The following is a 24122-nucleotide window of genomic DNA, read 5'->3' on the forward strand; positions in this document are numbered from 1 at the left end:
GCATTATGTTAGCTCCTAATATTATTAGAACTGAATTGCATGTGTAGGCACAGAACTAAGCAAAAGGTGGTACGTAAGATACTCTGCTCCAAAAGCGATGGACCTCAGACACCATCCTTTCTGACTCACACTCCTCCTTCCTCTCTGAGGGTGGAAGGAAATAATTTGCTAATGACTCTCACCAGCAACCAGTTATAACCTACATGATGACAGGCTGGTGTATTGATCTGACTCTATGGAGCTGAGGAAGTGTCACTCTTTGCCCACCACACTTTACAGCTCCACAGGCAAGGACAGCAAAGAAATGTTCAGGGATTACCCACTCTCTACACTACTGACCCAAAGAACACACAAAGAGGACCTTCTTATTCTCCACTACTCATTCTCCTGCAAGTAAGTGGCCAATGCCATGCAGAAACAAACAGGAACCTTCTACCAGCTGCAGTTAGTAGGCATGTGATGAGATGGGATATGTCAACCAGGCTCAGCAGAGGAAGAGCTCATGGGAGCTTGGGAGCACAGCTGATCATCCCAGCTGCTGCACACTGGATTTGAGAGGCCAGTACTAGACATACTGGTAACAGGAGTCAGGGTTACGTAAGACAGGCCTCACTCCGGGAAGAAATTAAAATGAACAATTATGGACTATGTTAAATTCTGGAGCTTTAGAACACTATTCGTATTATGTCTCCTACACAGCACTGAATGTACTGTTTGGCTTAACCCAAGGCAACTAATAAAAACATTTTGTTGAAGTAATTTCCTATCAATTTGAGGAACTCCATGGGAATGAAACCTTCATGTTTTCTTCAATTGTTACTTGGTATTTAGTCACCCAAAACTCTTCTTGAGCCAAGCTCCATGGTTTGTCTTTGGGACTTAGTCGACTGTTTACTGCTCAAGCAAAATCTTGGTGAAATCTACAGGACTTCTGCCTGAGTCAAAACTCTAAGTCTTGTAAGAATTTCAGGACTTAGTTCTGCAAGTGACATCCACTCTGAGTTTTCTTCCAAAATGAAACACAGCTGCTTGCTTCATCGTGGATCTGGACTTTGAAAAAAACCTAGTAGGTTGGACAGACTGAAAATACAGGATGCAAAGCTAGTGGGTGATAACTGTTTCATAAAAAAAATAACTAGATTACAATTTTTAATTACAGAAATTACATTCTGATTACACAGCATTTTTATCTACGCTTTTTCAGTTTTCATTAAAGAATGAAAATGACTTGGGATAGTTTGGCTGTTAAATGATTTTTCTGAACACCAGGAAAACAAATTCAAAGTCTCTCAGAGAAACAAAGCATATTTTTTCCTACTACTAACATAATTTTCTTTGCTTGAATGCTACAGTGCACCTCAGAGACAGATGAAACTGTATGTAGACTTGTTCAGCAGTCAATTCAGACACTCGCTAAGCGAACATTTCCTCCCTAGAACAGCAATAGATGCTTTGCTTTAAAATAATCAGGGCTTGCCTATACAGAAGCTGCTTTTCTTCAACTTGTACAGTGATAAGTGAATGAAGGACCACAGATATCTGGTGGTCTGTTTTAAACAGTAGTCCAGACAATTTCATTTCCCCCTGCACTTGTAAAGTGGGAGAAAACACAACTCCTGAAACTGCACAAGGAGGGAGGACAGCAAGTGATGCTCAAAGTCCTTTCAGACCCCTGCAAGTCATAAGAACAGGCTGAAAGAGTTGTTAGCTGCAAAACATCATTTTCCTCCTGCTCTGCTGACTTTCCATGCTTAAAGAATATATGAATTGGCAGCATTAACTTCAGTAGCTCTTGATCATGCACTCTGAAATACCCCAGCATACAAAGACCTCTGTAACCCTGGTTACCTCTTATCTTTTACAGGAATTTACAACCCTGCCTAGTAGGCATAATACTCCTAGTCACTGCAGCATTTTGTGTATTTTTTTTGTCCAGTATAATAAACATGACAATGTCTATCACAAGGACACTCAAGCACCTAGGGAAGAGACTTACAGAGTGCAAAGATCTGGAAAGCCAGTGTACTCACTACACCAAAGTCTTTATCCTAAACTACTTAGAAATCAAGTTTTCAACTTCTTGCTTCACCTGTGTGCATGTATTTTTTCCCCAAATGTGGCAAAGAATTCTTTCTCCCAAAGCAACAGTGGTTACAGTGAGCCAAAGAAACGTATTTCAGAATCCTAAAACCAACTGATAGAACAGCTTGCAACTAGTAAATAATTTTTGTGCAGAAAAAAAATCAGTAATACATACTTTCTACAGCTCTTGCTGAGTGACACAACCATCCTGTGCTTTGGTTATCTGGAGAACATTCAGGCTTGGAAAGTAGCTCCGTGCCAAGCATTCAACAGCAAAGTGCATGTACTTGGACTAATTGAATCCCTAGGGCAACTCCAGGCATATTTAAAGAAATTATGTGTATAGAAAACCTGGATTTTCTTCTGTACTCTAGTGAAAAACTTCGATATTTTTGTAGTAGCATGTAGTACCATGCTGACAGGAAAAAAAACAGAGTTGTGAAAATAGAGATCTTTTTGTTGTTGTTGCCAGAATGAATGCTCTGGTTTTTAAATAACAATATCACTGAAAGCTTTCAGACATTGTCATTTCAAAGCGTGACGAATTTTGGAATTGCATTAAATGTTACACTGATAGAAGTGGAGTTTGTATATACTAACTTTAGACTTTCAGAAAATAATAGCAAGGTTTATAGAGAAGAGACAACATATGCTTTCAGATGCTTCTAGAAGACAGAGGTCAGATACTCACAAAGAACTCTGCCTGGAGTATGAAAGGATCCAGTGCTTTCTTGTGCAGTTCCTCTTCAGTGAGGATGTTTGATGCTGTCTGGAGGTATTCTTGAGCTGACTGTTCCCGTGGTGACATAACATAGCCAAAACCTTGCTCAGAACAGCCTGGGGTACACATATCCAGTGTGAGTGAAACATTTGAACCTCTCCTGCAAAACAGAGCAATCAGAGTTTGCTTACAGCACAACAGACTGACTCGTCACTGACAGCAATGGGTACAGTCCCAATGATAAATAGCAATTTAGAAAAGCACCCAGCTGGTTCAGTTGTGTACATTTTGGTCACTGACTGCAAATAATGGGTGATGCTTCTTGTGTAGACAAGACCAGGAGATGATTTTGTACACTGGAATATGAAAACCAACACTTTTGAAGTGTTGTCTGTAGTGAGATAACCGTATACTTTGTCGCCTAAACACAAGCAACTTGCTTGTCAAATGTGCTGAGCAGGCAATTGCAGGAAAGTTCTCATACTTGTGGAAATCATACCATATTTTTGGATATCTGAATATGGATTGACATTTTAGACACCACAGGTGAAAATATTGGTCTCAGTTTTCGTCAGGCCAGATCCTACTGAGTAACTATTTATTTGTAGCATAGACAACATCGGTGGGGTAAGATCTTGGGATAAACATTACCAATTCAACATAAATAAAAATATGAGATGCAAACCATTACAGCAAATAACTTTTCCATCTGAAAACTTTCTTTCCACAACACTACATCATAAGAAGGCTAAAATGAAGGTCCCGACATTTTAAAAGTAACATTAAAAACAGAGATGCTGTTAAGTGTAGAATTTTTAGTGGCTTTCATTTGTTAGCCACACAATAAAATGAAAAAGTCAAAATGTCTGCATTTATTGAATGCAGTTTCAAAGCATTTCTGAGCTTCTGTCAACCTCACATATCACAGACAGAAGATTCAAATGCCATCAGTGAATCTACATTCAATAATCTTCAATATAATAATAAAATTATACAATATGATTGTTACTAGATGTATTGTTCTATACATTCACATGGTAAACCTATTTTTGATTATTCTCAACTGGCAGTGTTTGGGAAGTGTTTGCAGGAGCTATTGAAAAACCATGCAAACATACAGGAATGACTAGCTCACAAAGAAGACAGTAGAAGTTATCTGGATCACAGCCTTTTTCTGGATTCAGGTGTTTTTCCAAAAGAATGTGCAGCCAGCATCCTGCTATGCTTCACAGTCATGGGGAATGGATTTTTAAAGAAACATGACCACTACTGGTAGACAGTGAATCTTTAGTGACACCTTTCAAAAGATTTTGACCCTACTGTGTGCTGTTAGATCCTTTCCAGAAATAGATGCATTTGATAACAAATGCTTTTGATTCTTTTAAGGTAGAAGACCCTATGTACCTAGAGATATTAATAGTTCTTCAGCATGAGGAAATTAGATTGTTTCATCTTAAGAGTAACATTCAGTGCTGTTTGAATTTAGTTAGTGACTAGTCTAATGGTGTAGGTGGTTAAAGAATGAGAGGGAAATAAGATGGAGAAGCAGAATGGATGCAAAAGAAGGGTGGGTAGATAATTCATCACAACACTGAACAAAGGAGTGACCAATGCTTGATGTAAATGAAATCTATCAGAGCACAGCCCAAACCTGAAAAGATGTCTGGCTTCTCAAGCACACATGTAGGTTGAAAACGAGTTTATTTTACATCTTAAGTGCACACATTCTACATAGTGTGAGCACTTCAAGTAATTGCTTTCTTTTTCCCGTCTCTATTTCTTTGACGGTTTTTAAATTGTAATTCATTACTTGAATCAACTGATATTCCCCAATTGTCTTGAAACAGTGAGTTTCCTTCCTGCAAGCTAGTGGTCACCTGAGAAGAAATGTCAGCATCTTTAAAATCAGAGAGATAAAATGAAATCAGGGATGATGATGCATTTGAAGCCCTATCTTGCCCATAATGAAAAACAATGGCAAAACTCATTGGTAGCAGCAGGTTCAAGGACAAGCCCCAGAGGTTACTGCAATCTCATACTTAAAGTAGAAAAATATAATAATAAAAGGTAGGACAGTTTAGGACAAATGTAATCAAGAATAAAGTGAGGAAAAAAATTCTAAGCTCACAGTGGAAATTAAAAGCTTCTTCTGTAACGTCACCTTTTACTGTGTCATGTGGCACTTTGGAAACTCAGCATCATGTTTTTTAAAAGTTCTGCCCTTTAAGTTTCAGATAGGAGAACTAATTATGGTTAGAACTCCAATTAAGCTTGAAAATCTGGAAATAAAGAAATGTGATGTTTTGCTACGTTGGGCCCTTCAGTAACCTCATTCTTCTTCATAACATCATCACCTTTGCAGAATTTCTTAATGAAATTTCTATCCTCAAGATTTTTGTTTTCTTTCACCAAGACAACTGAAAGAACACAAAACAGAAAAAGATGCAAGCTGCCAACAATATAAACTCCAGCTTCCTGTGGTCCACAGAACAAAGGACAGGAACCTTAAACCAAGCTCAGCCTCAGAGATGAGGATGCCAAGTCTGGTGTGCCTATTTTCACTCATCTATTCACACACACAGAGACACACTGGCAAAGTGAAATAAAATAATCTTATAGATGAAAGTATAAGGATAGTTCAGTCCAACTGAATGCTTAGTAACTCTGGTGAACTGTGCCAGCTCACACATTCTGGAATTCACCCACGGATGGGTCTTTCAAAGGTCTTCCATTACAGGTGACACTTTTGTGAGATGTATGAGTGAAGATGGAGAAATGCAACAAATCAATACTGCATCATTCCTATCTTCCTTTTATCTTAATATGCTTTTTCCCCGCTGTGAGTCTCTCTGAGGAGCTTCATTGTCCCTGCTGCTTGAAGGAATGAACACCAGCTAACCCCAAAGTTTCATTACTTGCTTAATTTCAAAGGAATTCATTTACTTTTGGATTAAGTCATTTATTTGTGAATTATTGCAGATTACCATTTGTCCTATGGTTTGCTTTTGGAGAAAGGACTAATATTCCAGCACAAGTGACAAAAAAAAATAATTAATAAGATCCACCTCTTTCAGAGGTAAAAGCTTCCACTGACTGATAGTGGATTTCATGTTAGGCAGTTGCTGTCTTGGGGAACGGCAAGAGAATGATCAAATACAAATGGGTATTTCAAAGGAAGGAAATTACACTTTTGAGTTACACTTGTTGACAGCCATCTAGAAACTGTATCGTTTTTGGCTAATGTGCTTACATTTATAACTAGACTGAAAACAAGACAGGAAATAAAGCAGGTGCTTGGCCTTAAGACCACATTTTAAAGTGACATTCATGAAGGCAATAAAGCTTCCTACCAGGCACACAGCTCCTATATCCACAAAATCTGGGACCAAACTTTCCCCTATTAATGACATCTACCCTACCTTTCTTGCAAGCCCACGGATTTAACCGTTAGAGTAGCTGGATCTGTCTCCACTTTAATGTCCATTACGCAGTCAAAGACCGGAGTCTCCGGTACAGGATCCAAATCTAGGAAGTCATCCTCATTTTTATCCTCTGTCCACTCTGAGTACGTGAATGAAGGCTGCCGGCTCACAGATTGGCGTCTGTCCTCTTGTAGTGGAAAGGGGGGCTCTGGACGGGCTCTGAGTAGATGCCAAAACTGGAGGAAACAAACATTTAAAAAAGCTTTCTGCTTGTTGCCAGCCCTTCCATACAGCCTAGGGGGTGGGTCTTTACGGCAGCATCCCAGCTGGCTATAACGTATTAGAATCGGAGAGGACTGAAGAGGACAGGAATGTTCCATGCAGGAGTAGCTTTGTGGTGCGTGTTACAAGGATTCACATCTACCCATTCAAACCTGCTTTCAGCCACAGAGGTTTCAGCAGAGCTGGCCAGGCTTAACTCGGGGATACAGCGGGAGCGGAATGTGCTTGTGACCATCATATGCAAGCCAACGTGATACCACTGTCCTTTTGTTCAGTTTCTTACCATTCCTAGGCTTGTTTACAAAATAACAAACTACTATACTATTCTACAAATCATAACTCTCCTAACTTAATTGTTTTTCATCGAAAATTTAGATATAGCTGATTTTCTTGAATTGCACATCTTTGATAATCTGGCACTGTAACCTGAATTCATGTATAAATGAATAATTTTTTAAAGTGGCCTTGATTTTGAGGTTCAGAATGCCCATTTCAGTTTCTGGCCAGTGTCAAAGCCTGTTCTGTAATCTAATTACCTGATTTAAACATGGTATAGACATTAAATAATGGATCTTTGTGAAGTTCTAGGACATAAACACAATATTTAAGTTTATAATATAAACTAATGAAAGGCTTGATATGGCAAAAATCTAAAAAATTACTGTATCATGTTGGTTTGCATTTGGAGAATGTATAAGTAGACTGTTTAATCCTATACACAGGTCTCAGTTAAAAATTTCAAGTTCACCTCTGAATTCCAGGATCTGGAATCTTAAGCCAACTTCAACCTGCTAGAAGTAAACTACGACCAGTATCACTCAGTCTAAATGTTATACAAACTATATTGCACTGCCATGCATCCTTTTGAGACTAAGAAGAACAGGTCCTATTTTCCAAAGTAAAGTCTCTTCTGTCCTTTCCTTATATGACTTTTAAATGGGCAGCTGAATTTAGAAAACTTGCCATTAAAAATTTCTCTTCCTAGGCTACTAAAGCACATTAGCTTGTATGGGATTTTGAACCTCTATTTTCTTGTGCCTGTGTGTCTTCATGTACTCTCATTTCTATAAGAAAGAAGGAAAGTGAAGCAAGATTTAATTTCTGTCCATAGTCAGCTTTAGCAAATGTTAGACTCTCACAAAGCAGCAGTATTAATTTTACAGTTACTTCACACAAAATGCTTTTTTTGTTTCAGTTAATCAGAGTATACAGTAATTACAAAAGTAAACATAGGAACATGATTACCAGACTTATTTATGCAAACGTGGGGCCCAATCTGACTCTGTCCTACATGCTTGAGCTGCTGGATGACAAGCAAGAAGGTTGAAGATCTGATTCTGTTTTCATTCCCTGAGATGATTGCTGGAGCCTGGCAGTCCCACAGTATCAGCCACGGTTCTTTCACATACTGCAACTGTAATAGCTGAGCAGTTCATAGTGTAAAGTATGTGCTCAGCAACTTTATACTGCTGAAGAGTGCTTTTGTTAACTAAAATCAACACTTGAGCTAAGGGCCAAGTTGAAGGTCTAGGTACCAATTATGTATTGCAGATTCTAGAGCTGGTATGGTGACACAGGATTGATTTTACAGGTGATTTAACACACTGTAAATCCAAAGGAACGGAGAAGTTCACCCTAGAAACAAAGCAGCTTTTCTTTAGACTGAAAGAAGTGATAAAGAGCTGCCCAAGACACTGGAAGAAATTACGTTATACTTAGAAGTGATGGGGTTAAACTAAAGAATGGAAAAATAGTCAGCTCTGAAAACCTGTTCAGGAGGACTAGACAGCTCTATGCTGTCACAACTTCCCCAATACAGGAATGAGCTGGACTCTAGCAAGTGCACATACCAGACAGGGCCTCTCTTGGTGTCACTTCTGAGAATCTGCTTGACCACCACTTCTCAGCCTCATTAGGTGGCCCAACAGTTATTGCTCTACATTAAAGCAACAAAGTCCCTGTATAAAAAGACACATTTTCTCCCTTCCCCAGGGAACTACGAAATCATTACTGTAAGTTACTACAGTTGCTGAATTAAAAAAAAATAAATTAAAAAAAATAAAAATGTATCTGCATAAGCTGCTTTTCAGTATTTATCATCCAATGGGACTAATCTATCAGGACCATCTATAAAGACAGAATGGTATATTTGGGAAAGAAAAACTTCATCATAAAGGCACTCCTTAATGGGAAACACCCCTTCTAGCAGCACATCACTTAAAACCCATGGGGGGGGGAAAAAAAAAAAAAAAAAAAGAAAACACCCTCAGCTGAGAAAGAAGGAAAATCAAGAAAACTGTCTTCATGCAACCATCTGTTGTCCACTATTCTAGAAACCCTGCTTAGCTCCATCACCACATTATTTTCAGCTGAGTACTATTTTACACCTTATTCCCTAAATACTGATAGAAGCAGATGTATTCAAATTGCAAAGCATGTAGACCTGGACTGCATCAAAAGAAACATGACCAGCAAGGTTGAGTGAGGTGATTCTGCCCCTCTACTCTGCTCTCGTGAGACCCCACCTGGAGTACTGCATCCAGTTTTGGAGTCCTCAGCACAAGAAAGACACAGACCTATTACAGTGAGTCCAGAGGAGAGCCACGAAGATGATCAGAGGGCTGGAGCACCTCTCCTATGAGGACAGGCCGAGAGAGTTGGGATTGTTCAGTGTGGAGATGAGAAGACTCCAGGAAGACTTTATTGCAGCCTTTCAATACTTATAAAGAGGCCTTTATAAGAAAGATGGGGACAGACTTTTTAGTGGGGCCTGTAGCAATAGGACAGAGAGTAATGACTTTAAACTGAAAGAAGGTAGATTCAGATGTGATATGAGAAAGAAATGTCCTATGCTGAGAGTGGTGAAACACTGGAACACTTGCCCAGAGATGTAGGTGCCCCACCCCTGGGAAACAGTCATGGCGAGGTTGGACAGGGCTCTGAGCAACCTCTCTAGTTGAAGATGCCTGTGCTCATTGCAGTGAGGGTTTAAAGGTCCCTTCCAACTCAAACCATCTATGATTCCATGTCAGAGGGTAACAGGCAGGTAGGAAGGGACAAGGCTCACATGCTTTCTCTAAACAGCCTGTCCTTCCTAATGCCACTGTTAGAGAGAAGATACTGGGCAAGATGGACCATTGGCCTGACCTCATAGGACATTTCTTACGTTCTGGTTCTCTGCAACTTGTCCAGTGAACAGACTGCCACAGAGATATTCATGCCTCCACTCTAGCTAGAAAACTTAGCACAGACCACAGAAATACAAAACAGAGCAAGCTTCACTATATGGAAACTGTTATTAACCCTGCTTTCTGTATAAAAGTTTTGACCAACACTTAAAAATGGGCCAAGTCCACTCTCATCTACACCAGTGTTCACTTGCAAGAAATTACTACACATGCAAAGCAGTTCAAAGTGATATCAGAATTTCTGGCCACAGAGAGCTCTCATTTAAAGTTACTTGCTGTACTAAGAATGGGTCAGCAATAAAATGTTTCCATCCAGCAACAACTAGGTTGGATATATAGAGAAATCACACCCCTGCTATTTTGATTTCCAGCTCAGAATGTTTTGCTCCAAAATTACCTGGAAATCACACAGTTTATCACAATTCTCAGATGTCTCAATTTTGTTCCTTAATATTTGCAATTACAAAATCACCCAAAGTTTATTTTTGAAGACAAAAATTCATCTGGATAAGGAACAGCAGCATCAAAAAAGCAGAAAATTGCATAAGCCCAGCTAACTACCTTGCCTACATCAATGATCACAATAATAGAGGCATTAACAAAAATTACTTCACCTTGTGACTAGTTTTAAAAAGCACATTCACCCGACACATTAAACAGAAGATTTTGTCACCGTGCTGCCTCTGAGTGAACTTAACCATGGTATATACTATAACAAACTTTCTACCAGCAAGCGTGGCCAGCAAATCAAAGGAGGTATTATTCCCCTCTCCTTGGCACTGATGCAGCAGCAGCACCTTGAATACCGTGTCCAATTTTAGTCCCTCCAGTTTAAGACAGATAGAAAAAACTGGAGTGGGCCCAGTGGAGGGCTACAAAGGAGGCCAGGTATCTGGAGAACATGATCTTTGAAAAAGGTGGAAGGAATTGGGCTTGTTCAGCCTGGTGAATAGGAGGCTGGGGTGATCTAGCAGCAGATTCCAACTACTTGAAGAGCAGCTCCAGAGATGATGCAGCCAAACTCTTTCTAGTAGAGCCAGCTGATACCACAAGGGAGAATGGCCAGAAATTGCAGAAATTCAGCTTTGGGAAATTTGGATTAGGAAAAAATTCTTCCCCAAGAGCTCTGTGCAGTCATGCATAGGTACCCTGAGAGATGATACATCTCCTTCCCTGGAGGTTTTCAAAACCTCTGCAGAAAAATGCATGGCTGACCTCATCATGGGTTGGCAACAGCCTTGCTTCAAGCAGGATGTCAGATTGGCCATCTCCAGAGATCCTTTCCCACCGTCAGTCCCGTGATTCTATGATGTACTTCATTATACTGTGCATGACTCAAAAGACACGTACATGGTACGTACAGGTGTGCTGCTGCAAGGACAGGAGGTGATGTTCCACCTACATTTTCAGTAACTGCATCCCACTCTAACAGAACAGTCTACAATGGTATGAAAAGCCTTGTTCAATTAGAGTTACCTAAAAAAAAAAGAATTTTCCTTAGCTTTCCCATCTAGCACACACCTTTGTGCCAATTACACAACCAATGGAGAAACACAATACACTCCTCCTGGTTCCAAACAGCTGAGAGCTAACTAGATGAATTGTAGTCATGCCACTGATCTTGTTCTGCAGCTGGGGCCTTGGCCTACATCTATAAAGGCATTACGTTCACGAGTACACTGGTGCTATGGACCAGCTATTTCTGTGACTTAAGTCAATGGATGCTCTGCAGATAATCCATAGGGCAGCAATATTAGTCAATCCTGTTACTGGACGATATCCCTTCCACTTAAATGAAAGTAGCTTGTCCATCTGTGGATGGAAGGAATGAAAACCATCAGTGTAATCCTGAATTCATCAAGAAATTGAATAAGGATAAGTGTAGTTGTGATTCCTCTATGTAAAGCAAGGAGATAACTACATAGAAATAGCCCCAGACATGATGCTTTACAATCAACTTGGGTGTAACATCAACAACTTCAGGTAAATTAGACATCTTATAAAAACAGACTGAAAAAGGGCATGAATACAATTTGCACAGTATCATAACTTACCAGAGATCCTACAAATAACAGTCCTAGAGAAGCTAAAGACAGCAGGATGTATGATACCACAATGCTCCCAATTCTAGTCAGATCCTGTGAAACAACAGAATTGACAATGATTCATAAAGTATTTAGGGGCACCATATAGTCTCTGAATGCATGTTCTTGGCAAACTCTGTATTCATTCTTGGATTTCCCATGTAGATTTATTTATACCATATTCTTGTCCATGGAAAAGCCACCACTACCAGCAGAAAAATGCCAGGCTTTGGAGGAGATTGAAATTAAAACTATCTCTAAACCCCAGCATCTCAGAATTCCTAAAAACTGGGTTTCATTGTGAAGGCAAACAGGAAATCTGCTTCCTACTCTCATGCATTGCCAAAATTGAGATCTGCATCCATGATTCAATTCTGCAGCCTGAATCCATGTTTCATTGCCACAGCCAATGTAGTTTTATACTGTTGCAAAAAGCTTTGAGAAAAGTTTAGTACCGTCCCTGTGTTTGTGGGTGCTTATATAAAACCTAGCCACAGAGGACTTTTCTACATTTTCTACACATTCTTTGAAATAGCGTCAAGTTTATTCACAGCACTGGCAGTGAAATTTCCTCTGATGTCTTAGTCATGTTTAAGTAGTTTAGAGTTCAGCCTATTCTCAGTAGTAGTACAAAATACAATTCTTACGGGCTTCAGTGGGCAAGGAATTTTACTCTGTTTCTGAATCACCAGTACAGCTAAAGAGAAATTCAGAGTTAAGAGCTTTCATTTGCTTATTTAAACGTCAGAAGATTTCTTTGCCTTTACTGTTTTCAAGTCTAAATTTGCACTGCAGAAAGTGCTATAATAAACAGTCCTCAAAGATATGCATGAACATCTGCAGTGTCATACTTGGGGTGTTCTTGTGGTGCATTCTAGGAAACAGTTTCCTCCATGCCAAACACTTATTTAAAGTCAAAATCCTACAAATCGGGGATTTTCTGTAAGGACCAATTTGTTAATGATTGACCCACTGCAAATAAAATACAGGCAATGCTCTTTGAAGAGCTCTGATTGTGTGTAATAAACCCAACTAAGAAGGGGCAAAGAAAAAGTGCTTCTTTCAAATAAACAAACGAGCAGGTGACATGCAGCTCAAACATTTTTAAGCGAACACAGAAAACAGTCTTCATTGTACTTCAGCCACAAGAGGCACTGAGTCAGATTTCCTATTTGTACAGCATAGCCTCTGCTACAAAGATTATGTACAATGAATCTAAACATTCTGATAGCAAATACATTTTGCCTGATTTATGAAAGTAGCTGCTCACCATTTAATTAAGGTTCTGTCCACACTAGAGAAATCTGCACTGGGTATAATTACCCCAGTAATTTATCAGGTGAATCATACTGGTATATGTGTCATTATGTCATGGTGAGAAGCTACGTAATTTTACCGGGGTATCTTTGTAGATATAGTTTCAGCTGTACATCTAGTACACCTGAAATACTTTTACTGCACATAGATATGCTCTAAACACTCAACAAAAATAAAATTTTGTGATTAAGTATTTTGCAATTTTCACCCTTTATGTGGATTCTTTAAGTAAATTCTTCCAGAATTTAAGATTCTATCCATCCTAATAAATTAAGTTCCAGCTCTCCCTTTACTGTGGGCTAAACCTTAGAGGGCTGATTTCTTATTGCTTTGTTTCATTTGTAATCATTTGCACATCATGAGAAATCTGCTGTGCTGATCTAACATCATAGCCAAAAAATCAGCCCTATATCTTGAAGATAAAATACGCATCTGTTTTCAGAAAACTCTTTTCACTGTTTCTGGATATACACAAAATACAGCAGTCACTATATTATATAAAGTACACGTGTATTATACTTTTAATCAGAAGAGATATTAGAAGCACCACCCAAGTCTACTGACATCAACTATATTATCAGAGAGGAGTACAGGGACTTACCTCCCCTTGATCTGACAAAAGCTGTTTAAATGGGGTAAGCAAGTAAGACAGCAGGTCAAAGGCATTCTGAGCTGCTGGGATAGTCCCGTAAGTGCTGTACCACAGCATCATGCAGAGAAGCTGTGTAATCAATCAGAAAATACATAATGAGCATCTCTCATTACACAAACATTCATTTTCATTTCAAGACTGCATAATTAACTAATTTAGTTCTCATTGATTTCATGTTGATCATCATTTTTGCTTTAAAGAAATCAGGTATTTTCTAGGCTGCAGCTTAACAGGAATAAAAAGAGTGAACGCTACTGCTCAGCTACCATTAACCAGATGTGTATTGGTATTAAACAAGCTACTCTGGTCTACGCTAGCAAGAGCACTGCCCATGGTAGCCTGTACATTGAAGAGCAATAGATTCCTCTAACTTCTGAACTTTCAGCATTATTACTTTTAGATGAAAACTGGTATTTCAGCGGACTTTGTATGTTACACAAAAAGACTATTAAGGCCTATCTTATACTGGGCAAAGCTGTCACAAATAGCCATGTTCACATAGGTATCCCCATAAACAGATACACACAAACATAGGCTGCATACACCACAGTTAACATAAAACCACACAAGCAATGATGCTATTTTTAATCCCCTCTCAGAGAGGATTCATTGCCAGCCACGAAGGGCACACTGCAACTTTAAAGGACACATCTTCCAACCCGCTTTTTAACAAGATGTTATCTTGTTACCCCCATGCTAGCAGCTAGAGAAGATGAATGTGTTGAGAGATGGGTCATTTGGCGAAGGAGGCATTTGCAGAGGGGTAGGGAATAGCACGGGAGTCCAGGACATCAAAAGACAGGGGCTGTTTGCAAAGCAGAGCTTTGAGAGTTTGCTGCAGAAATGGATTGCAGCTATGCCCGTTGCTACATCTACAATGAATGAGGAGGAAACCTTCCAAGCCAACAAAGCTTAAAAGAAGGGTCCCAGCATTCCAAAGTAACGACAAGCTACCTTACCAGTATCTGGGAGAGGACAAACAGATACATGCTGTCTCCAGGCAGTAATCCATTCCACCGGGCAGCCCAACCAAGCAGTGCTGTTTTCTGGAAGGTTTTCAGGGACTGCTCCTTCCTGTTCAGCTGTCCTTGTTGTCCTTCAGCTTCATCCATTGACTCCATAACAGCTGGATGGGAAAGGCAGGGAATGAATAGTATGTAACCCTGCAGCCACCACGGAACCTGCAAGGGCTATTGTTTTCCTAGAGACGATGGTTACCTCTCAGTTCTGCATCAGTAAGCGCGGCTCAGGATTGTGAGCGTCACACTCTATTAGAGCAGCTGTATTCACCTGCCTTCGTCAGAAAAAAGTGAGTGTGGGCGGATAAATTATTTTCCCTTTCTTTCCGGAGGTGCAGATTCTGGGCTGTGTTGTTAATAAATTCTCATTTACATCACTGCAGCTTTTCGTTTTTACTTTTTAAAAGGAACCATCTGTGCTATTTCCTAGCTCCACACTTCCTAGCTACATGGTGACAGAGAATCCATTTTGTCCCTCCCTGCCTCAATTTCTCTTTTTCCCCCTTATTTGTCTGCTTTCTCTAATTTGATTGTAAATTTCTGAAGTAGAGACTGTTTCATGTTATGTGTCTGAATAGTGCTCAAGGGCTCTGGATTTTGGCGGAGTGTCCTAAGGCACTAATAAAATAGACTTTATTCTAATAACCTACTTCTTGGATGAATTCATACTCAAGAGCTATTTTATAATGTTGTAATGCTATTCCATTCAGTGGAAATATCACTGGAGTGGCTAGTCCCTCAGTAACAGTACTCTGAACACAGTCTGTGTAGATATAAATTAATTTACAACCTAAGAGGAGTGAAAGATCAGGCCTGTTTGAGGTAAATACTACTGATTTACATCTTTCTACATGAGAAAAGCCCCAACGCTGCCCTATGTAAACATCATAGCCTTAAGCCTAAGCCAGCCATCTTTGCCCCAGGGAAAGACCACATCATTGGCACTGCCATGATTTGCTGAGGTCAAGTTTCTACAAAACATTCCTCTGATTAGACATTTCTCTAAACATCTCACCACAGTAAGTCAAACAGCATCCATAAACTAGCCACAGCTTTTATTAGGCAAATGAAACATACGATCCATGTGTCAGTTGAGGGTCTGGCCATTGGTACAGTAACAATTCATGAAAATACCCCTTTGGGATTTCTAAAATACAAAAATATGAGAGTGGACATGAACATGAGATGCTTATTGCCACTCAGTGAATGTTCTCCCTCCCCTCACTGAAACAGACTTTAGGACATCCATCCCTGGTATTTGGGAAATTCTGATGACTTCCTCTACAAGATTCTCCATTCCAACAGCTGTCCAGCAACAAGAGGGTCATCACTGTGTAAATGACTGGGGAGACTCAGAAGTGACACAAGAAGGAGAACCTGCAAGGTACTACCAGGTACTTCTTCAGGAGCGCAGGTTACTGGTTTCTCATTTCCAAAATATCTCCAGTCAGTTTATGATGGGTGGTAGCCTCAGCAGGATCTGCTGAGTATAACTGGTTATATGTAGCTGTTGTCATTGTCTTTATACAGGTATTTCTCAGGAAGCATAGAGAACGTGCACCCAGAAAGACATACATTCATGTATGTCATACCATAGGTATATGCTGAAATTAACTATTTCCCAGGAGAGACTTAGTGCAGTAATTTTCATAAACGCTGTCAAAATTTCATATTAAATACAGGTCAGTAAAACATGGAAAAATATGGAACTAAAAAGGTAAAACCAGAGGTGTTAAGGCCAGCCTATGTTTCTCACAGTGGTAAAACTTCCTTCGCTTTCATCTATATGTCTTTAATGCTAGAATACAACAGCTTGAAAATAGCACTTTTCAAAGAAAAGCAGACAGTTTTTGCAATATAGCTCAAGAGATCATGGGAGCTCTACCTCTCTGTCCTTCAGTCTCCAGCTGGTAATCTGCAGCCCATGACAACACCCCCCAGAAAACACAGACTCCAGACGCAGTCCTTGGTGTCCAGAAACACGGACCATACAATTAACATCTGACTTCTCATACCATGCTGCATAGAACTGGACCCAAAATTCTCCAGGAGGACAACACAGCTGCCACATTAAGGAGCCTCAGTTAAGCATGCCTAAATACTTTCAATGCTGACCTTTGGTTTCATTTCAAATTTTCAAGCTTCCAAACTGCTTCATGTCTCACTGGATACAGAAACAACCAAGGAGAAAATCTTGTAAATGTTTACCCACTTTTTTCTATTATTTTTGCAGGAAGTTTATGCACTGTGTTTTGCAATAGGAACTTGAAATCTAGCAGGGACAGAATCTTGATGTCAGAAATTATTGTTGCTATCCACACACAAAGACATGCACCTATGACTGAGATATAAACCTTAAAAAAAAATAAATAAAAAAAAAATCATTCACATATTATGGTTTGCTCCTCAAGTCTCTAACCTTCCATTTTCATTAACCATATTTGAAGTCCTACTTTTCCTTTATCTGCATTAAATAATGCACCTCTGTTCCTAAGAATAGATAATAAAGCTATTTATTGTTTTTCCAAATCCTAATTATTTCCTTTCTTAGATACCCCTCCCCAAAGCTTAAGATAAAATACACATAGAGCAGTGTATTTATGGGATATCTTTGGGAAGACAACCAAAACCAGGAGCCAGGGAATGAAGATTTCAGGCTCGGCTTTCAACTATTTTTTCTGTGATAAGATTTTGTGTATCAGAAGACCACTTTTTAACTGACCAAAAGCTCATTCACCTGCCTTATGCAGCAGGTAAACAGATTTTATTTGTTTCATGTCTATAACAGCCTGAGATTTTTTACAAGGTCACTTCTGTTTAGGTTGAAAACAGAACCCTGTTTCTAACAGGATGATGTGAAGGCCATGTAACCACACGCCTTCTGGAACAAAGACGTCAAAGTTAGGGTACCGCTGTGTGTCTGTAACCATGGGGATCTATGCCTCTCCACAGCCCAGAAGCCCAATTCCTGGTATTCCAGTGTTGTCTAGCAACAGCTGTACAATTGTAGGATACATTCTCCTTCTTATGACTGCCCTATATGAAGGACAATAGACTGCTTCTTTCAATTATTTTCCCTGTATAAGGTAGAGATCGTGGTGTATGGACCTAGGAGCCCAGGATTCCAGCTCTGCCCATTTTAAAACCCCTGTGCCTCCATCTCTTTCTTTTCCTGACTTCATATGTGGGCACATAAAGGGCAGAAGAATGAAAAAGGAATACCTGTATAAAGCGCGCGCTTAGAGTACCAGACTTAACTGAAACACTAAAAGGCACTCCAGTAATGGTAAGTAAGTCAACAATGCCTTGCAGTAACAAACATGCCATGATCCAACTGAATGCTGCTGTGGGCGAGGCATCAGCAGCTCTGTAACTCAAGTGATTCATACGTAGAGCCTTCAGAGAATAAGAAAGCAAAAAACAACCCTCCAGGACCACATATCCTGGCTGTATTTCCTAGTGAAGTTAGCACTTTAAATGGAACTTGTGTCCCCTCTTGTGCATGGGTGCTAATGCTCAAGGAAGCGACACAGCTCTGATGGCAGACTTAATTTAATGATGTATTTTTGAGATGAAAAAAGACTTATTCCTAACCAAAAGCATTTTTATAATAGAAATAAATATACACCACCACCCCCAATGAAAATATAGTGCTCATACAGTTATTAGACTTTTACTTAAATCCATCACCTTCTATCTGTGGGAGTTATGCTTCTGGAGGATTAGGTGGTACTGCCTTTTTACTGGGAAATAAGAATTTTGTTTACGGCGCCTGCTTCTTCATTCGTGGGGGAATATCCGAGCTCTGTAGAACTACCTGCCAGACACAGAAGATAGGAGGGAAAAATGTTCTGCCAAATCTCAGGCTACAGCAGTCAATGAGCCACAGCAGCTCAGCTGCACTGTCTCATATTTGTTTTACGCATGCGGAGAGCCGTATCCCTCTGAACATGCCTGTATCTTTGTTACGGCTGCGCACGGCAGGAATTTACTTAATAGGAAAGAATCACAATGTGGAAGCATTGCAAAGTATGAACATACCAGCAACACTTCATATCCAACAAGATTACCAACACTTCACACCAGAGTTCTAAATCCTGGTATAGCCTTTACTTCTTCAAATATCAAAATGCAACTGCCTACTAAAATCACTGTCTCCGATTCTATCTAACTGCTAGTGCGACCTATTGATTGGAGAACAGTAGATGAATGTATACTACTGATACGGGCCTGCAAATCAATTGCTTATTTTCCCATGCACCTCAATTGCATATGCAGGACATAACCCTAGTGTTGTACTTCATGAATCTGGTCAAGACCTTGTTAAATCTGAGAGACATGAGGTCATGAGAGACACTGATTATAGGCAAGTCCAGATGCTGTCAAGACACATCAAAGCTGAATGAGCTGCCTCAGAGTGAACATGAATGAGATAACTTGTGCTGGAGGGTAAAAAGACAGGCTCATCTAATCAGGAAAGGTATTTGCTAAGAAGACATTCTCTTTTTTGCTTGCCACTGCAGTATGAGAAGGATGGAAACAGAAAAATAAGCTTTTGGACCACAAGTCAGTCTTCTGCACTGCAATGGCATGGAAGAAGTGGGTAAGAGGAAGGGAACCTTTCACACTTGCACAGCAAACACAACTTACATACTTACATTCCTCTCTCTGCAGGACACCAACTGGTGGGTCACTATTCTACAACTTAAAAACTTTTACTGAACTTCTTTGTAACCAGCCAATCTCACCTATTAAGGACCTAAATGCAATGACAGAAGCTGCATCATTACAGATGGATACAATTCACCACCTAGAAAAGTCTGTTTTTTCTTGATGTTCTCTGAACTCCTATCTCATCTGACAAGCAATGTTAAAAAGTACACTCAAGATCTAATGAGCTGTGCTGAAAGCTGGGAATTCTATTTCCAACACTTGCTGTTATCCTAAAACCGCATCTCTTTCTTTCTAGCTCCTCCACTGTTTGTTTTTTTTATGACCTTCCTAGTCATGATATGGTACTGGCTACCTCTGCTCTACTTGATCCCTGACCTGCTCTACTTACAAGAGTTCAAAACATGCACCCTTTCCAAATGGCTGAATAAAACCTTAATTGGGAGAAGAACATCTAGTCCCAAAAAGTATCCAGATTAAGAGCCGCAAAGAAAAACAGTCCCAAATGCACCCTACAGCTACCTACTCCCAACTGGAGATAGAAAGGATTTACAACAATGTAATTGCCTCAATCCTTCCAATTTCCATTCTGGAAAAAGTCCAAGTTTTAGCTGCCAAGAACATGTGGCTGGTAGATCTTGCATTTCTAATGCCAAACCACATAGAGAGCTACTTCAGAAGATACCAGGGAGCTTCAATACAAACACTAGCAAGAACTCAGACAGATCTACATATCCCACTAAGTTTACCACTAAACACTGCAAGGCACCAAAGCAATTTTAAAATCACTTTGGTATCTAAGTAGAAGCCAATTAGATTGATCCAGTGGTCCTTTGTAGGACTGCAAACTTAATTCTCCTCTCTGTGTACAGAGCTTAAAGAATAAATAAGCCTGACATACCATTAATCCAAGTAAGAGGTCCAAGCAACTCTAAACACCATCTCTGACACTTACACAGGAGTGGAAACTTCTTCACCAAGATGCGGTCTACATATCAGCAATCTGGTTGTCAGCCTCGTATGTAACTTATTCTGAGATGAAATTCAGTTTATGATTTCTAATGCTTTCAGTTTGCACTAAGTGTATTTACCCTGGACTGTAGATATTAGCTGGGCAAAGCTACAGGTACTCATACCTGTGTGAGGAACAACCCAAATTTATAACATTCAGGGATTCTGTCTGGGGAAGTTTTTTGCTAAAATGATCACCAAGTAGCCAAGAATACTGGTGTCTAATTCACTCTGATTCCTGGGTTGATATGTCCATCAAGAGGAACGCAGCTGCTCAAGAGCTCTCAAGTGACACTGTTTCAGGCTCTCTGAAGATTCAAGAGAACACCACCCCATGCATTTAATTAATTATTTTTTTTAGGGGGTGGGATGTCGGGGTTTTTTTGCATGTTATCTACACCAGTCAGAAGGGGAAAAGTTCATCTGAAAGATCAAACTTTGGAACACAAATCTGGAAAATTCAGTGACAACGATGCACACTACAGCTTTAATACGGAGGTTTTAGTAAGTACAACCATTGATAAAAAGCTTCTACTTGCTGTTGCTTAGTCTATAGAGAAAAATCAGCTTCAATCCAAAAAAAGCACAGAAACGGATACTAAAATACCACAACTTTTTGCATCACTGCAAAACTGCTTTGAAAGACACTGCAATGGCTCCTTGCTAATATTGAATGAGAAAAAGGTTAATTTACTCTTGTATGACAGAGGACAACCCACAAATACCATCAACTTTCCTTTGCGCTTACTCGTCAGTGAGTGGCAGCTGGCATCCTTAAAGCCAGGAGCCACGTCCTGAAAAAGGTAAACATTCTCTGCTCAGTTCTTGAAACAACAGTGCAGAAATGGGTGGACCATTCTAAGGACCAATGCAGGGAAACAGGTGTCATCTATTAGCCAGGAAAAGGACTGGAGACTTGCACTGTTCAAGCTCAGCTGGTAGAGCCTGGCCACTGCTTAAGCTAAACTCCAGTTACCAAAATCTGAACATGCATCAACAGAAAAAGAAAGCCAGGAGGAAAGCCATGCAAAAAACTCCAATCCTTCCCCTCTTTCAGAGGCAACAGTTTTTAACCAGTTTGGAAACGAAACTTTGTTGCTACTTGACATAAATTCTTCTGCAAAGAATATGCAGTCCCTTCTCCCTGCTGGTAGGCTGCACAGCTCCATCCGTAAGTGGCCTATTCTCATCTCTCAGGGAACAGGAACCTGATGCCAGAGCGTGCAAGAAGAATAGTTGCCTTTCCACTCAGCAGCTCCCTGCTGAACTGCTGAGTCACACATTTTCTCTGCATTCATTTTCACACTGCTCCCACTCAGTCCACCTGCCACTTCATCTGGGATGGGTAGGAGGAGAGAAAAAGAGGTGAAGTCAGAAAAAATGTTCATGTTCACCCAGGATCATTATTCTGATACTGCAGGGTCACATACAAAAGCAAGCCTGCAAGCTGCTAGAGAGGGATGGAGAAGAGAAATACCAGATTGCAAGACAAACTTCCTCCCCCTGTTCTACAAGAGGATGCTGGCCAGCAAACAAGGTGCAAATCTCATCTGATTCCCAGTAAGTCTCTGATACCATGTGCTTGCTGATGTGTTCTGAAAATTTCAGGCTTCAGACCAGGCCTTGAGATTTCCCTCTTTTCTGTAATTTAGAAGAGCTTTCAAGCTGCTGGGATTTTTTCAGCAGTCCAACAGGTACTGTGTAGTAGCAATTGACTGGTTGCTACAGGAAACCACTCACAATGATAAGTGCCAATAATGTCTGGATAGATCCCAGTTCCTAAGGGCATCTTCAGCTGAGTTGCTGCAGTGAAAATGTCCACCAGCTCCAACTTTCATCATTCAAGAAGATGAAGAGAAAGTCTTCGCCATTTTCCTGCAGCTTCCATAAAACCGAAGTATTACAGAAGCCAATCTCCTACTACCTATTAAATTCTCATGTAGAAAAGTGGCTCTGCTATCAGTAGCAGGATACAAGTTTATCATGGTTATAAAGGGTCCAGATTGCTCTTAGGTTGGGCTGTACATACAGAAATATACATGTAATTAATTTAGCTAGGTAGTATTTTTTTCCATAATTGGATTTCTGGACAGTACAGTTTATAGATCATGAAAAAACAACACACCTATAGGCTTCCCAGTTTATTAAATCAATGATCTGAAGAAGCATTTCTGAAACTGACTTTTAAACTAAACCAGGACAACTTTGATTAATTTTCAGACTAATTCTTAATAGCCTACTGCTACTGTCAGTATTCAGCAGAAAAACTAGGGGCTTGTTAGGAAATAAATAAGGATTTTGTTTTATTAAGCAGAATTAGCAATTCAAAAAGTAAGCCTGTTTTTTTCTCTGTGAGAAAGAGTCTGCTCTTAGGAAATGTTCAGCCTTGTTTCTCAGTAATTTTTCTGGTGCAAGTCTGTTTGCTTGAAAACATGGTTCTGCTGTATAGGCCTGAAGTGCAAAGACAAAACTCAGCCTGAGAAGACTTTAATGACATTGCATTAACATGCCTTTCTATATCAACTTCCACTCCCCACCTTCTAGCTTATTGTTGTGTTGCTCAAGAAATAGTTCATGAAAAAATATGATAACTGGAGGGGAAAAGAAATATGGGAAATAAAAAAAGAAAACTCAAAACATTCTCAAAGTTCGCTGCCTCTTCTTTTTGTTCCAAATAATCAAAAGTACTTGTACTCTTGTACATGCTAGTACAGGACTCTCTGGTCTGTGAAGTTATCCTCGAAGAAGAAAGGATGCAGCCAGCCACTAGAGACTGTTTCACTGAAGGGTGAGGCCATGAGACTTCGTTTGAGCTGCCGTGAAACTCTTCCTTCCTGGAAGAAATCAGATGCTCAAGACAGTATTTCTCCCAGACCTGAAGGCCTATACAGTGCTACTGGCTGCTTAGTATACCTAGCCCATCTAGTAAGAGAGAAAATAACTTATTTGATCATCTCACTGAATCTCCAGTCCATAATAATTCATATGAAACAGAGCTGCACTTTAGATCAGGTGTAAACCTCACTTACATGGAAGCAAGAAGAAAAAATCATCAGGCTGTCTGCTCTAAAAAGACAACCCTCCCAGCTCAGCAAAGATGAACCACTAAGAGCCATCAGAACCAGTAAGGAACTATCAGATAAAGCAACCATATGGGAAGTATATGATAGCTACTGTACCATCTGCCGGGGTCTGATTCTCCTACAATACTTGTTATAAACTGCTGCGTCTCCACTAATAATGGGGGAATTACTCTTAATTTTCAATGCAAGATTAATTATGCCCTTGTCCACATATAAATCGTACTCCTACTATTAAATCAAATACACAAGAGCTTTATTCTTAACGGCTCTACTAATACTTAGAGGTCTTAAACACAAGATGTGTTGTTAAGCACGGTCCTTCCTTTTCTCCTGCAAAACCTGTCAAGTAAAGGATATGCTATTTCTCATTGCAGCTAGGGCCCCTAGAGCAGTGTTTGCTTCGAAACAATTAAAATATTAAATATGGTGTCAAATTACAGCTCTTAAAAAGTGAATGCAGACCCTCAGCAGGCAGACACATTGAATATTAACTTCTATCACACCCACATATAATTACCATTTGCCATCTTTCAGTCAGGGCTCTATCGAAAGCGTCTTTTGTTGGGTTTTGGGTTTTTTTTTTTTTTTTT

The 24122-nt window shown here is 39.8% G+C and overlaps 1 protein-coding gene across 4 annotated transcripts in view; it reads right to left on the minus strand.

Moving 5' to 3' along the window:
* PTPN5 (protein tyrosine phosphatase, non-receptor type 5 (striatum-enriched)) overlaps positions 1 to 24122 on the minus strand; it is an 82636-nt gene that overhangs the window by 23540 nt on the left and 34974 nt on the right. For 3 of the 4 annotated variants that reach the window (XM_014960076.1, XM_014960078.1, XM_014960075.1), the window contains 5 exons: positions 14708 to 14874; positions 13698 to 13817; positions 11750 to 11833; positions 6223 to 6461; positions 2774 to 2963 (listed from right to left, as the gene is read on the minus strand). In XM_014960076.1, the coding sequence (XP_014815562.1) occupies positions 2774 to 2963; positions 6223 to 6461; positions 11750 to 11833; positions 13698 to 13817; positions 14708 to 14869 (795 nt within the window). In that variant the 5' untranslated portion in view covers positions 14870 to 14874. Of the gene's footprint in view, positions 1 to 2773; positions 2964 to 6222; positions 6462 to 11749; positions 11834 to 13697; positions 13818 to 14707; positions 14875 to 14966; positions 14983 to 24122 lie in introns of those variants that run through there. The other variant, XM_014960077.1, reaches the window with a different exon arrangement.

This window comes from Calidris pugnax, unplaced genomic scaffold (genome assembly GCF_001431845.1).
Source record: "Calidris pugnax isolate Ruff unplaced genomic scaffold, ASM143184v1 scaffold435, whole genome shotgun sequence".
Lineage (NCBI taxonomy): Eukaryota > Metazoa > Chordata > Aves > Charadriiformes > Scolopacidae > Calidris > Calidris pugnax.